Raw genomic sequence first — 16270 nt, 5'->3', positions numbered from 1 at the left:
ACAACAAAGGAAAGGCACCACATGGTTGGAGATCTGTGAACCCCAGGTTAAAAATATCTTGATTCGATGACCTCTAAGGCATCTTCTAGCTCTAGATACTCTGTTCATATGATTTGTTAGAGGAGGAGTCTGGAAGATAAGGGACTGGACTTTTCTCCAGAGGCAAGAGCCATCAGAGGGAGCCCTATGCTCTTGAGTGGTACCAATGATGGCAGATATCTTGGTTCCCCCAAGTTCCCCCAAGCTTTCATTTTTTCCCTTGGCTTTGAATAAATAAGTATAAAATCCAGAAAATTTGATAAACCTATGCCTATATCTCCATGGTTTGAGAAGTTCTCTCCCTCCTAATTCTTTCTCCATGATAACAATGAAAGCTATGCCATTGAATTTCCCTGGAGCCCAATTACAAACTGACTCCTGACCCTCAAGGCAGAAAGGAAAATTTAAGAGCAGCCAGATTATTCTTGGCTTCAGCTGGAGATTGTGAAGCATGTGGGAGACTGTTCACTGTTAAAGTCATAGAAACAGCCTATCAAACCAACTTCCTTCTACCTGAGGAGGCCTGGGATTCACATGAAATTTTTAATCCTCACACTTATTGTCTTTATGAAGAAGTTATATTCAACTAGAAGAAAACAGTTTTGAATAGACTGGATCATTTCCAGTCCCCTGAAAATATGCCTTTTTAAGTCAAGCAGGTTCTGGAATGTGGAAAGTTATACTTTGCAATAGTCCCAGTCTGAGTCTGTAATCAGCATGTAGGACAGCTGACCCATCTTTTGTGGCTGACTGTCACAAGTCAATTATGATAGAGGCAGTAGAAATAAATGAATGAACAGAAACCACATATTGTCCAAGTTGAATGGGACTCCAGAGGCCATCTAGTCCAATATCTACAAAATCCCCTACAAGTGTTCATCCAGACTGCTTGAAGACCTTCAGTGAGGGGTAATTCACTAGTTCAGGGGTGGGGATCCTGTAGCCTTGAGGTCACATGTGACCTTCTAGGTCCTTGGGTATGGTCTTTTGATTGAGAACAAGTTTTATAGAACAAATCTTTTTAGTAAGGGGATTTGTTCTGTGAAGTTTGGATTCAGTCAAAAGGCCACACTTGAGGACCTGGAGGGTCCACAGGTGGCCTCGAGACTGCAGGTTCCCCATCCCTGCACTAGTGCAGTCAGTCAATGAGCATTTATTATTTAGTATGTTTCAGACACTGTAATAAGCCTTGAGGATACGAAAAGAGACAAAATCTTGGTTCCTAAACTCAGGATCTCACATTCTAATGAGACAGACCACATGCAAAAATCTATGTACATATAAGATATATCCATATCCATATAAATGGGAGGTAATCTCAGGAAGAAGAAACTAGCAATTGGAGGAGGAGGAGAAGAAGCCAGAAAAGGCTTTTTTTTTGGTTTTACGTCACTTTCATTTCTAAATATAGTCCTTCCTCTTCCCTACCTTGCCCCTCTGTCCCAAACCATCTTCATTAACAGGGAAGGATTCTTGTAGAAGATAAGATTTGAGCTGGGCTCTGAAGGAAGCCATTACCTTCCTTTTATGACCTACTCTAGACAGAAATTTCGTGCCACACTGTGGGCACCCAAAAGGTACTTCAGAAGAATTGGCACTGTATCCTCTCCCTGTTGAATTGCTTCTCGTTGTGTAACACTCAACTCAAATGTCACCTCCTCCAGCTATGCTTCCCTGATCTCCCAGTCAATAATCAATCATCTTTCTAGCTTTGGCCCCCAAATAGTACTTTGCCACTTTCATGCATTTACCATGTATTATTTTGTTTTCCAGGCTCCCGTGCATGTGTCATATCTCTTTGTAAGTTCTGTGAGGGCACCAACATGGTATACAGCTCGCAGTAGGCTCAAATGTTGCCACTGGGGGCAGGGGGAGTCAGAATTTAAGAGGAAGACCATTGTCCTAGGTTGTAAGGGCTTGGTTTCTCCCTTCTTGCTTCCTCACCACCTACCTGCATGATCTGCAGCTCTATGGAGCTCAGCTCAATTTTCTTATTTATAAAATGAGGGATTTGGGCTGGAAAAGATGTTTTCTAAGATTCTTTCTAGATCCAAATCCTTCCATCTTATGATCCTAGCATGGGGTTTGGGTTGTCTGGATCCCAGCTATACTTATGTTCACCATATTTATAATACTTATCCCCTTCTCTATACTCATACTTTAATTCAGACTTGTAATCTCCTCTTGCCTTGACTTATTACAGTAGCCTCTACACATCATACTTATACACACAGTACACATGCAATACAATACATGTATGTATACATATATAATGCATATATACACATATCCACATATACACATGTGTGTGTGTCTTATCATTGCCTTATGTTTTTAAATCATCTAAATTTCCCCTTGTTTCCATCCCCTTCTCTTTATCAGAGAGTCATCCTAAATGGTTTTAATTTGGTCTCACTGCCTCTAGTCCTGGAGGACTGGGGCTCAAATGCTGTCTCTGTCACTTACTATTTCAATGACCTTAGGCAAGTCTCAATCTCTGTGGGACTCATGTTGAGGTGACTGGATGAAATGGTCTATGAGATTCCTTTGAATTCTAAATCTGTGATACAATGTTATCTCTCCAACATAACTTCTGCACAGATACAACATTAATATTTTTAAAACACAGACCATATCAAGTTATTCTGCTACTGAAAAATTTTCAGTGGTTCCCTATGGCCTCTAGGGTAAAATGGCAGATGTTCAGCCTACTAGGTAAAGTCTAACCCACTCTGGCTTTCATTTACCTCTCCAGTCTTATTACTGTGCTCCATCTCTTCTCAGCTCTGCTTTTTCTGGTATTTATACAAGGCTATTTGACTCCCCTTGTACAATGACAAAGGAACAGATTGCCCCTTGGACAAGGGACCCACCATGTCTAGATTTCATTCCCATCCTTTTCTTAGTTTCAAAGAATTCTCTATGCTCCATACTCCCCCCCATATATCCCTTTGAGATTCACAAGGCATCTTCCATACATGATGTCTCCTTTCAGCTTCTTAGTAGACACTATCAATATAATTTTCTCCATTTTCATATGAGGAAACAGAATCAGAGACATTAGGAGATTTGCTCATTGTCACACAGCTAAGTATTAGATTTGAACAGAATTGAACTTCGTTCTCTCCATCTCCAAGTCTTCACACTTCCTTCCTTCTCTGCTGCATCTAATCTAAGAGATTAATTTGAGTTCAGGTTGATGGTCTACTGGAAGAGCTAGAATTTGGGCTAAAGGAAGAGGGGTAAGCTAGAGGTTTTAGATAGAGGGGTGAGGAGAGGGCATTCTGGGTAAGGAGAATGATCTCAACAAAGGGTTGGAGGGGAGAGCAGGTTCTCATGTTCAGAAGAGACCACAAATTATGGTCCAAATGAGTCATGCGGCATCTCTTGGTGGCAATGACTAGATGAGGGCTACCCAAAAGGCATCCCCAGACATGGGAACTGATCATCTATTCTTGGGACTTGCTAAGCTCTAATCTCTCAGATTTGTTTTCCACCTCAGTCCTAAAGAGTGGTTCCATAAACAGGCAGGCAGACATGTTTGAAAGAGCTGTGTAGAATCGATGCTGGGCATATCTGCTGTTCACATACTTAGCCTCCAGCGCCAAGGCAAACACTCCAGCAGCCTCAGGGGCAGCGGCGGATGTTCCCGAATGCCGCAAAGTACAGTTGCCATATAAATCCGTGGTCGCCTAGGAGGGAAGGGGGAAAGCATGAATACAACAGACAATGACAAACTGAAATGACTGCCTGAAAGCTGAGCCCAACAGAGGAGTGAGAGAAGTGGAGCTATTTGAGAATAATTTAGTATCTTTTTCACTCGGTCAGTATTTCTTTTCCTGCTGTGAAAGAAGGGTTTGCTTTTTCAATATTAGAAAATCAAATATGCCCAAATTCACGGGTATTTAGTTTGACAGGGCATTAAAATCAGGTAATAAAATGCCACTTACAGAGTGCTTTAAAATTCACAAAGCACTTTATGGAGATTATTTCATTTGAGGCTGCTCTGTGATTTCAGGATTTTTATCCCCATTTTGTTGATGGAGAAACAGAGAGGTAGAGCAACTTGCTTAGGGATACATAGCTAATATATGTCAGTGGTAGATTTTGAATAAAGGTCTTCCTGACTTTCTATCCAGCACTTTATCAGTTATACTAACTCTTTAAATCAGTTGTCTATAAGAAATCCAGAAGATATTGACTAAGTGAGTAAGTCATCTTGGTATAACAAGCTGAGTTTCAAAGAACTCCATCAAATGAACCCCATCCCTCTTCCCAATTTGAAAAAACTTTTTAAAATTAAGGGTATAGATAAAGTTTCAGGCATATCCTATCTTTTCTGATACTCTGTAGATGAGTCAAGTAGCTCTCATGTTATGAGGGAAGAGTCATTTGGGGACTCAAGAAGGCCCTGACTGAAGAGTCTCTGGAAAAGCAACTTGCTCAGTGAAGTAACTGGGAAATAGGAAATGTCTAGGGAGGTTCATTTTGGTCTGTAGGTAGACTTTAAAAGAAATCAGGAACATTTTACATTATGTGAAATTATCCAGGAAAGAACAATTAGAAATTATTTTTTAGAAAAACTAGAAAATTTGAGAGACTTCCCTTTCCACACCTTGTTTTCTCTCCACCTCTCCCACCCCCCCAAAACCTCTGAAAATAATGATAATGGTAATATTTGACAAAATAGTGTTTAAAGGGAGTAGAGGCATTCCCCTCCTCTGCACCACTTAAACAGCAATTCTGCTTCTGAAGTCGCATAGCCTTCACCTCAAGAATGAGTTAATGGATTTATGAAGTGCCTATAGAGAACAGCATAGTTCCAAAGATGTAGAAATGAGAAATCTGTGGGGGCAAAAGCTTCAATTTTTCATTTTTTTCTCTTTAACCCAACAGCACTCAAAATAGAAATGCCTATACTAAGTTGACAAGCATGACTGAAAAGGTACAAGCATAAAATAATAATAGTTAATATTTCTATCAAGCTTTATACCTTTTTCCTCTCAACAACCCAACAATGTAGGTAAAACTATGATTGTTATGCCCATTTTACAGATAAGGAAGCTGAGAGAGTCCAACAAGTTAAAGAGTGGTTTTCCCCCAAGGTCACACTGTTCCAGGACCAATGATAAAATCCTCATTTTCTGACTCCAAGTCTGCTTCATCTTTCTGCCTTCTGGAGTATACACATTTATATTTCTAAATCCAGCCTGGAAAAAAGACAAACATCCTAGTACAGAAAGGTAACAGAGATGATTCAAAATCCTTTATTTTCTTTTATTTTGCCACGCCTGCTGGTTAGCAAATGATTGAGAGCTTGGTCCTCTCCCATTAATTTTCACTTCCAATTAGACTCCATAATAAAGCTGCAATGCTAAATCTGTAATATCTCAATTATACTTCTAGCCAACAAAAGCTATGCCAGGAATGTAGGCTCAGCACTTTGCAGCAAAATGAGCCCCTGGTCCTGAAATACAGCTACTGCATTGATCTCTTGGATATGAAAGCTGTTCCCTCTTTTGTAATAGCGTCAGTGTTTGAGCACAATCTCAAAAACCTCCCCTCCACCCCTCAAATCTGAAGTCTGAGATTCCTATGGTGACTTTGACCTGTCTGCCTTAGTGTTTTATGTATCTGGAGACAAGCCAGACAAGCCTTTCTCTTGGAGATTTATCTTCTATGAAAAAAATAGCATTCCTCTCACTGGATACTGGTAAATGGATTCCATTTCAAGGAACTCCCTACTTTCCTCCCAACCCCACTACTCACTATGTAATTTGCTTGAGGAAACAGAAACATCGCTACATGGGTAGATCCAATAAACAGCTATATTATTTTTGGAATCAAAGAATGTTAGGAAATCCCTGAATCAAAATAAAAAGCAATAATTCAGAATGGAGTCATGAAAAGAGCTGAATTGGCATCCAGAAAACTTTAGGTCTGGTTTTGACTCCATTGTTACTACCTCTGGATAAGTATCTTCACTTGCTGCAAGAGAGGTAGCTTTGTATAGAGGATGGAGTGCTGGACATGGAGGCAGGAAGACCCTGGTTCATGTCTCGGCTCAGACACTTGCTAGATGTGTGACTCTGAATGAGTCACTTAACGTCTCTGAGACTCAGTTGACTTCTCTGTAAAATTAGAGGGAGCTAGATGGCTCAGGATAGAATGCTGGGTCTGGAATCAGAAAGACTTGAGTTCAAATGTGGCATCAGACATTTACTAGATATGTGACCCTGGGCAAATCACTTAACTTCTGTTTGCCTTAATTCATTGGAGACAGAAATGGCAAACCACTCCAGTATCTTTGCCAAGAAAAGTCTATAGGGTCACAAAGAATTGGAAATGACTGAATTACTAAACAACAACAAAATGAGGCAGTTAGACTTGATACACCTCTAAGATTTGACCAGTCTGTGCCTCAGTTTACTTATTTCCAAAATGAAGGTTTTGTTTTAAATGAGTTCTACCAATCCTAAGCCTCTCTGATTCTATAATCCTATGGGGTGCTCTAAAAGACTTCATATAGTTCTAAGCTATTAAAGCTCTTTCAAGGACTTTTCCTAGCTGTGTGACTCTAGGTAAATCATTTACCTATCTGTATGCCTCAGTTTCCTCAATTGTAAAATGGGGATCATAATATCACCTACCTCCCAAATGAGATCATCTTTGTAAAGCACCTAGCACAATGCCTGATTATTTAAAGTTATCAGAGCTTTAAACTGCACAAGATGTTGGGAACACCCTGGTTTGATGGAGAAGATACGTATTCGCTAACCTTTTTCATGAACATTGGCAATATCTCTCTACTTCATTTCTTGCTTGTATCCTCAAGATTCTGTGTCTCTAATAAGCAGGGTGTGTGTAAAACCAGAAAGATGCTGGCAATAAATGTCCTAACCTTCTGACTAACTCAGAGCAGTTGGTGAATGATGGAATGAAGATGAGTTATCCTTACAAATCTATCCTTGGGGCAGAGATTAAAAACCCAGAGTTTCCTAACAAAAGGCAGTTGTGCTGTTAACATGTTTGACACGTGATGCTCCATCTGGTGGAAGTATTTGCTTTCTACTCAAGATGCAAACCTCAAGTTTCCACTTTGCTAGTAGGGTACCAAGTGGAGCTGGTAAAATGCACAGTGTTATCCTCCTAGCATCTGTTCATTCTTTAAGGAAAACAGTTCATTTTCAAAAAAAGTGTCAAGCAGGGGAAGATGCACAGAAAAGAAATTATAACACCTTTCGTTCAAAGAATTTTCACGTATGTCTTTGTATTTTAACTATATCTATAGAAATGATTATTCCAGGCTATTTGCAGCCATGCACCTAGACTCAAGTCATCATCTCCATTCCCTTCCAACCCCATGGGAGACTCTCCCTGTAGAACCAATTTGGGCTTTGCTAGCCAACTTTGGCTTCTCTTGCTTGGCTCCAGGCTTCTAGGAAATTTCTGGACATGCCATTGAGGGCTTACCCTTTATGTGTGGTCTTCCTTCAGAATATAAATGTTTTCGCTGATCAATCACAATTCCAGAGGCTGAGCAATGAAGCATCCTACTTGCCTTCTGGTAGAGAGGTGATGGATTCAGGGTGCAGACTGACATATATTTTTTGTATCTGGCCAATGTGGGAACTTGTTTTACTTAACTAAATGTATTTGTTACAAGGGTTTTATTTTCCTTTTTTTTCCAGTTTGGGGAAAGGTGGGAATAGACGTTAATGGAAAAAAATAAAATGAGATTCAAAAGTAAATAAACTATATTTTAATAACATAAAAATTATTAAACACATTTAAATATAATTATACCATCATATTGTATTATATGTTATAACATCATGTTATAGTAACATGAAATAACAAATTAAAAAATAAAAAGATGAATAAACATTTAAAAAAGGAATGCCAATTCCTTGAGTTCAGGAGCTATCTTGGCTCTATCTTGTATCCTCTGTATTTAACACAGTGACTGGTCCATAATAAGCACTTATATAAATTCCAACTCTGTGTGTATGTCTATCTATCATTTTATTGATGGGGAGACTGAGATTCAGGGAGGTTAAACTGTAGTGCAGTGGAATCAGTGGCAATCCCAGAATTAGGCCCAGGGCCTCCTGAGTCTCAGACCAGAGGAAATTTCTTTTGCAACATACGTTCTGCACTCACCACACCGGCTTCTGGGTTTCTCTTCCTCCCATTGCTGAATGTGGATGCTAAGGTAGAAGAGCAGCTTTCGTCATACAGAGCAGTCCGGCCATCATTGATGGCTGAGTTGATGGAGATGGTCCACATGCTCGAGGCATACCCATCACAGTTGCAGTCATCATAGCTTCCTCCATCCCCAGAAGCCCACACGTAGATGCTGCCTTTGCCCCCACGGCCCTGAGAGAAAAAGGGGGACAAGATGGATTTGTGTCAGATTCTAGCACAGTCTCTTACAGAGAGCCTGGTAGCTATAGGCCAAAAGGCAGAGATTCACAGGGCTGGGGAAAGGGTCCAGTTTTAACGGAAGTCCTTTTAGCATCTGAAAGATTTGTGTGGTTTTAAGATTTTTAAAGACCAAAGCCCTTGCTTATCTCTTGTCTTCCATAAAAAAAACCAAATAAAACCCAAAAAACAAACAACACACCACCCCTGCCAAAATCCCTTCCTCTGTCGGGTCCCAATCTATCTGAAAAAATTACTTGAACATGGGAATTAAATCAGGATAAGGTTGAGTCAGTTAGAAAGTATATCAGCAGAGATCAAGTCCAGCTCCCTCACCCAACGGATGAGAAAACTTAGGCCCAGAGAAGACAACTTGGGTAGTTCAGTGGCCCAATGAATACAGTTTAAATTCAGTTTCAGATAGCTCCTAGCCATGTGGCTCTGGGCAGGTCACTTATCACTCTGAGTTTCTTCAATTGTAAAATGGGGATAAAAATAGTACCTATCTCACAGACTTGTTGTGAGGATAAAATGAGATAACATTTGTTAAAAAGTACTTAGCAGAATGACTGGCACATAGTAGGTACTTAATAAATATTTCCTTCTCCCCTTTCCTTTCCCAAGGTAGCAAGTATCACAGTCAGAGCCCAAACCCAGATTTTTTGTCTATAAATCCAGAGCACTTTCCATAAGTAACATTCTACCTCTGTCCTTCTCCAGACCCAAATCTGCATGGGTCAGATCATCCTTTGGAAGGAAACCCATGATTTTGGTGTTTCTGGGTAATTTTTAATTAAATGAGGAAGGGAAGATCTCACATTACGTATAGGCACAGCCTTCACTGTTCAGTTAGTTTTCTTTTCAGCCCTTAGCAAAAGATGGCCAGTTGAGTAGGGCAGAATATCCTACATTGTCAGATGTGGTCACTGTATTGACTGGCTTTCTTTGTTACCAGGGGGAGTTTAGTTGGGAAGGCTGGGGGTCGGTATTTCCAGAAATGACTGTGATATAAAAACAAAAACATCAATAAGGTTTTTTTCAAAAGTGAGTTAGTTATACATGTTAGACATATATACATAGTTAGCAATACATGACTCATAACACAGGGAATCTCCAAGAAAGAAAAAGTCTCTTCTAGAAAAAAGAAAAATGTTCTAGTCACTGCTTATGTGCTTTTTTGTGTGACTTATAGATTATGAATAGCCCATTTTTGAAAAATCACCTGCAAAAGTGGGTGAACTCTTCTCTCTTTTTGGTCACATGGAACACTTACAACATGGCAACATTAAATAAATGGCTTATTATGGTGGAATAGATTCTAAATTCATGGTGTGATTTATTTGATCCCAAACTCATGTTTCCAGAACATTATTTCAGTAGTGGTCCTTTGAAGATCTTTAGGGGAAATTTGGGAATGGAAAGGTAGTTACTTCTCAACCAGGCTTACATCCCTTGCCTCACCCTAGGACTCCACCTAAAGTAACTGGGGTGTCCTAAAGTTCTCATCCAATTCCAATAATTTCCAATTTAAAGGGGAAAGGAGAGGACCATGTTATATGAGCATACATTGAATTTAATTTTACAATGCCCCAAAACTTAAAAAAAAATCAGTTTGATCCATACTCATGACATTTTATTGATAGTCAAGTTATTTTTCAGGCATGTCCAACTGTTTGTGACCCCATTTGGAGTTTTCTTGGCAAAGATACTTGGAGTGGTTTGCCATTTTCTTCTCTAGCTCATTTTACAGATTAAGGAACTGAGGCAAACAGAGTTAAGTGACTTGTTGGGGGTCACACAGCTAGTAAGTGTAGGAGGCCAGATTTGAACTCAAGAAGATGAATATTCCTTACACCAGACCTAGCATTGTAGCCACTGTACCACCTAGCTGCTCCACTCATAATGTACATGCTCCTTGATATTCATGCCCTATTAAAGTCTGACTCCTATGTTTCATCATGGCATGGAGTTGATGCTAGATTATTGAAGTCTGGATCATTGAAGCCTTTCTAAACTTAGCCAGATTGGTCTTTGGAAGACTCAGTCCTTAGGCATATATGAACCAATCAATCAAAAAGCATGTATTAAGTGCTTACTATGGCTTTAGGCCCTACACAGTATAATAGTATCTGCTCTCAAGGAGTTTGCATTTTAACAGGGGAGACATTGTGTACCTATTTAGTCAGTCAGTCAGTTAGTCAGTTAAATAGCATGTATGAGTGCCTGCTCTGTACTAGGTACTATGTTGAGCCTTGGGGACATGAAGAAAGGAAAAGCTATAGTTCTTGCTCTCAAGGAACTCAGATAGGGAGATAACATGTAAATGGATTCAAATGAGCCATAGACAGGTAAAATTAAGGATGGTCTCAGAGAGAAGTCACTAGATGAAGGGGGACAGGGAGAAACGTTTGGCAGAAGGTGAGACTCTAGCTGAGACGTGAAGAAACCACAGGTAGCTGGGAGGTGGAGATGAGGAAGGAAAGAGTTTCAGGCATGGGGGACAGGCCTTGGAGTCAGGAGAAATAATAGCCTGGAGGCCAGTGTCATTGGATGGCAGATTGCTTAGAGGAAAGTAAGGTGTAAAAAGACTGGCAAGGGCCAGGTTGAAAGGGCTTTAAAAGTTGAATGAAGGATTTTATGTTTGATCCTGTAAGTAAGAGGGAGTTGCTGGAGTTCATTGACTGGGGGGAAGATAGGGTCAAACCTGTGATTTAAAAAGATCAGGTTGATAACTGAACACAGGTTGGACTGGGGTGGAGGAGAGATTTGTGATGGAGAGGCCGAATAGCAGACTATTGCAGTAGCCCAGGCATGAGGTGATGAAGGTCTGTGTTGGGTAGTGGCAGAAGGGTTTGTTGTGACAAGGAGACAGGCCATCTCTTAATGTAAAATAAGGATGAAGGAGGAGAGAGTTGCAGAGAGCATCTGAGTAATGTGAGACAAAGAACAGGGGAGAAAGACAGCTCTCTAAGAAGGGTCTCAATTTTTTCCAGTGACATATGAGGTAAGGTTCTCCTTTGAGAGCAAATGGAGAGTGGGAGGCTATTGGAAAAGCCTCTGTGGAAAGTGGGATGGTGAATCACTTAGGGAGGTATAAAAGAATTACCTTGATGTAAAAATGTGTGTATGTGTATACATGTATGCGAGCATACTTATATGTATTTAATTGTGTTTATATAATATATATACAAAATTCAGCTTGGAAGGTCTTGTCGTAACCTGTTGACATAGTCTTTTAAAACTCAGGGTTCATCTCTTTGCTACGAGGAGGCCCTGGGAAAAAATGCTTTCATCCTTCTTCTCTCCCTCAATATATGCATGAATGCACCCCCTCCCCAAGTATACACTTATCACTGTCACTAAAATTACTTAGCTCTCAGGCTTTACATTTTTCAGCCTCACCAACCTCTTATTCCTTTTTGACCTAACCATGGGACTTTCCTGGAGAATGTTCCAACCAGGATAAGGTTGATTTTCACTCCCAGGGGGAAAGGGTTTATTTCAGTCAGCCATTGGCCAAGAAGTAAGGGGAGAGGTGCAAAATACAAACGAGTTCAATTGCAGATATGTTTTTGCCTGCCCTGTTTGCTTTCAAGCTGGAGGAACAAGTGAGAGTTATGAGTAGAGCATTTTTCTAGCATGGCTTTTAATGTGCCAGATAAATATGAGCTATTACTATCATCTTCAAAATGGGATTCTGGGTAAAGACAGCTAATGGTCACAGGTAAGTAGCATTGTAAAAATGCTGTACCACATCTGTGTGCCAGTTTCCTTGTAGCCCCTTCAACATCTGTCATTTTCCATTTCCCCCCCTTTTTGGGTCAACTTTGCTAATCTGATGGGTATGAGGTGTCAATCAATTAATCACTATTGATTAAATGCCTACTAGGTGCCAGGAATTGGGCTAAACACAAGGGATACAAAAAAAGGGGACAAAAGCCAGCTCCTGGCCTTAAAGAGCTCACAGACTGAGGAACTGGGGGAGGTGCAGCAAGCAAACAAGGAAAGCACAAACAAGCTATATGCAGGATAAATAGGAAAGAGAGGCTGGGAAAGGCTTTCTTTAGAAAACCTTTAAGTGGGGATTCTAAGTGGAATCTCAAAATTACTTTAGTTTTAATTTCTTTAATTATTAGTGATTTAGAGCATTTTTATATGGCTATTGATAACTTGGATTTCTTCCCTTGAGAACTGACTCTTCATTTCCTCTGACCATTTATTAATTAGAAAATGACTCTTATTCTTATGAATTTAAATTAGTTCCTCATATAACTTGAAAATGAGAATTCTATCAAAGACATTTTCTGTAAAGGTTTTTTTCCCCCTAGTTAATTATTTCTCTTCCTAACAGAGAGAAGATGAACTCCGTTTGCAGAATAAGATGTATGTTTTTGAATGTGGCCAATATGGGGATTAGTTTTGTATGAATATATATGCATACACACATTGTTACAGGGGTTTTCTTTTTCATTTTCTTTTTTTCTTTTTTCCAGTGGGGAAGAGCAATGTGGGGAGCTGTAAAGTGAAAATAAACTATTGTTAATTTAAAAAAATGCTGAGCCAACAAATCCTCCTTCTGCTGCCGTAGTATTTGTGAAATGAGATAAAAGAGTATGTGTGGAGTATCATATAGAATATCAATATTCTAGAACATCAATGGATTTTTTATCTAATTGATGTGGGTAAACCATAAAAAAATAAAGATTGTAATCGACTTTGTTTCCCCCCATTTATCCATGCCGTCATAAATCTGCCTGGAGGCCTGTGGGTCTTCTTCACATGCTCTCAACATTGCGTAGTTGTCAACAGGCTATGCACACATCAGTTATCTCCTGACTTCATGATTGTTTGATCTTTCTCCCCCCAAGTCATACATTTCTCTAATGACTTTATGTTCTATTTCGAGAGTAGTTCCTGATTTGTAATGTGTTGCAGCCTCATGAAAAATTACAGACCTACAATATAGCTCAGAACACTAAATGAAGCTTGTAAAATACTCTTGAGACCTCATCTGCCCCAGTGCAAGAAGGAATTAGTTGACTGCCAAGAACTCGAGCACATATCACCAGTGTCTTGCCAAATGGCTTTGATTAAATTGTAAGAGGCGGCACTTGGACCTGCCCTCACCCTGATTAATCACCTTTCTTCTTTCCAGATGAAGGTTGGAATAATGCCCCTCATCCAGGATGATCTGTACCAGCAATATTCTTGTCCCAAGGAGAAGGATTATGTGGGCAGATCCTGGGGTAGCACCCCACTACCCCCTTATTAGAAGCCTGAAAGCTTGATTATCTTTTTTCAGCATATGGCAATATGGTAAGGTATTCCATATCTGCAAAGGCTTGTTGGTGACAGGGGAGACCTGTAAGTGAAAAGTAAATCTCTGAGAAGGGAGATAGCCAAGTATCATGTAACTAGACTGAGGGGGAACCTCTCACTCCTAACCTGTCATGTCCATTAAAAAGAGATAGTACCCTCAGTGTAGAAATTGTGAAACATGAGATTAAGGATGAAGCCTTGAATCCAGGAGGTAGGATTTTGTCTTCAGCCTCCAGGAAGAATTAAGGAACATACTATAGAGAAACTAATATACAGGTCCAAATTTTTGCTAAACTATCTGAAATGTAACTAGATTAGAACATCTGGCCAGTAGGTCCTATCATTTCTTTCAACTTTTACAAAAATGGACATGAAATGAGAGAGATGGGAGAGACAGAAAATAGATTTTTGTTACTTGAAAAAATTAAATTAGAAAAAAAGAAATGGACATGAAGGCTTGTGATTGCTGGGGGTCAGGATGTATGTAGCAGGAGTATATCCTTTCTTGTCAGCAACGTAATATGTATCTTACCATTCTTTGTTATCTGTCTTTCTGTCTGTCATTTTCTCTCCCCAGCCTCAGGCAATTCAGAATTTCTAGATTTAGCATTTGGCTTTGCCATTCAGGCAAGAAATAATTCTGGAATGTATGAATGCCAATATGTCTACTCTAATGTCAATTTGGAAAATTTTATCTTCAGATTTGTCTTATTTTTGATAGATTTATAGATGTGAAAAGCTAGGAAAATTTCCCAAAGTATATGTACTCGTGAGCCCTGTGACTTATTTAATAACACTGTTTTTGAGGATGTCAGGTATGCTTTAATGAAATTCAACCTATCCCAAATACTTTATTGGACAATGGCAAATGATCCCAGTAAGCATGGGATATGAAAGAAAGTAACTGCCCATCTTTTTGCCCGGGGCAAAAACTGTTAACTGTGGTGCAGAAGATAATCCAGTTGGGAGTGAGGGGGTGGGCAGTGGTGGTGGTGAGACTGTGGCAGGGATGCAGAGGACAGAAGATGTCAGGTACATTCATGCCAGATAGTCCTATCAACAATGCTATTTCAGGGCTTGAAGGGAAAGCCTGTTCCTGGGAGAGAGCCATAATGGTGGCTGAGCCTTGGGTATCAGATTATAGGTGGTGGTTTAATGCAGAACCATGAAGTACAAGGGTCAGAGATAGTAATCTTCAGGCTGCGGGAGGAGGAATTCTCCTGCTCCTCAGGCATGCATCTTGGAGCCAAGCTCCATTTGCCCTACTCCAGGGATGGTTCTGGTGAAAGGAAGGTGATACTCCTTCCCCTAACACTGTTGACAACACCATGGACCTAACAGATATTACTTCCCATGTGCGTATCTGTTTTAACCTGTGTCTTTAAATATCCAGGAGATACTCACTCTAGTAGTAACTCTTGAAAGTGATTAATAGGTAGGTAAGAAATACTTTCCTCAGGGCAAAACCAAGACTTGAAAGTGTTGCCCTGGCTGTCAGACTAGGAAGTGAAGTCCATGAATCAATTTGTCACCTCTGAGGCCCTCTGGCTGCTGCCTGAGTGATTCTGTTGGGCTGTTAAGAGCAATCAAGAATCTTGCCTCCTTCTTTAATGGGCGGTTTTCTGTAATGCATCCAATTTCTTTCAGGGCTAGACCTTTTGCAGTCATGGCAAATGAATGACCAAACTAGGCCTCTGCTATCAGGGCAGATGGTATCACTTATCGAGCATCAACCTAGAGGTGCAATGTTCATCATTAGACAGTCTCCTTATTATGCCAACTGTGTGCCATGGATGTTTTGTAATATTCCCAATTGTAAATGTTCTGTCACCTTATTGCTTAGAAATCACTCTTCTCTCCAATGCGACATCATGGTAGAGGAGCGATTCTGAACTTTAGAAGGGTATGTCATTAGAGAACAAGCTTGGGCAGTTTCCATAAAACTAGAATGACCTTAAATATGAGTTTATCAATACTTCTCAATCTTCCAAGGATTCACCACCAGGTTGATTATAGGAAGATGAATTTGTTTTGTCATGGAAACTCTTTTAATATCTGAGGTGTAGAAAGATTAACATCTGTGTTGGTGGAAGGAACACCCAGATTTGAGGTACAGTATCTAGAAAGTATTTTCCTCAGCTCAACATTGTGAGGTATTTCTGTTGAGGACATCATTACTCTTTCAGTCAACCAAGTTTGTACCTCCTTGGTTCTTCTCTATCCCTCAGACTCTATATCCAACCAGCTGCCTAGTCTTGTCAATATTATCTCTACAATTTCTCTTGCATCTGTTCCCTTTCCTTCACTCGGCACAGTTGTTCCCTGAGTTTCAGAATCTTTCCTGGGCTATTGAAACAGATTCTTCACTGGGTACTCAGTTTTCACATTTCCCATCTCAAATCTATCCTCCACACTGTTGTCAAAAATAATCTTCTCAAAGCACAAGTTTAATCATGTCACTCCCCTCCCCAAGAATTTTCAGTAACTA

At 40.0% G+C, this 16270-nt stretch overlaps 1 protein-coding gene across 3 annotated transcripts in view; it reads right to left on the bottom strand.

Moving 5' to 3' along the window:
* PCSK2 (proprotein convertase subtilisin/kexin type 2) overlaps window positions 1–16270 on the bottom strand; it is a 318578-nt gene that overhangs the window by 18291 nt on the left and 284017 nt on the right. For all 3 annotated transcript variants that reach the window (XM_072634512.1, XM_072634513.1, XM_072634514.1), the window contains 2 exons: window positions 8203–8418; window positions 3631–3731 (listed from right to left, as the gene is read on the bottom strand). In XM_072634512.1, coding sequence (XP_072490613.1) covers window positions 3631–3731; window positions 8203–8418 — 317 coding nt within the window. The remainder of the gene's footprint in view (window positions 1–3630; window positions 3732–8202; window positions 8419–16270) is intronic.

This window comes from Notamacropus eugenii, chromosome 1 (genome assembly GCF_028372415.1).
Source record: "Notamacropus eugenii isolate mMacEug1 chromosome 1, mMacEug1.pri_v2, whole genome shotgun sequence".
In the NCBI taxonomy this organism is placed as follows: domain Eukaryota; kingdom Metazoa; phylum Chordata; class Mammalia; order Diprotodontia; family Macropodidae; genus Notamacropus; species Notamacropus eugenii.
This window is presented reverse-complemented; position numbering and strand designations above follow the sequence as displayed.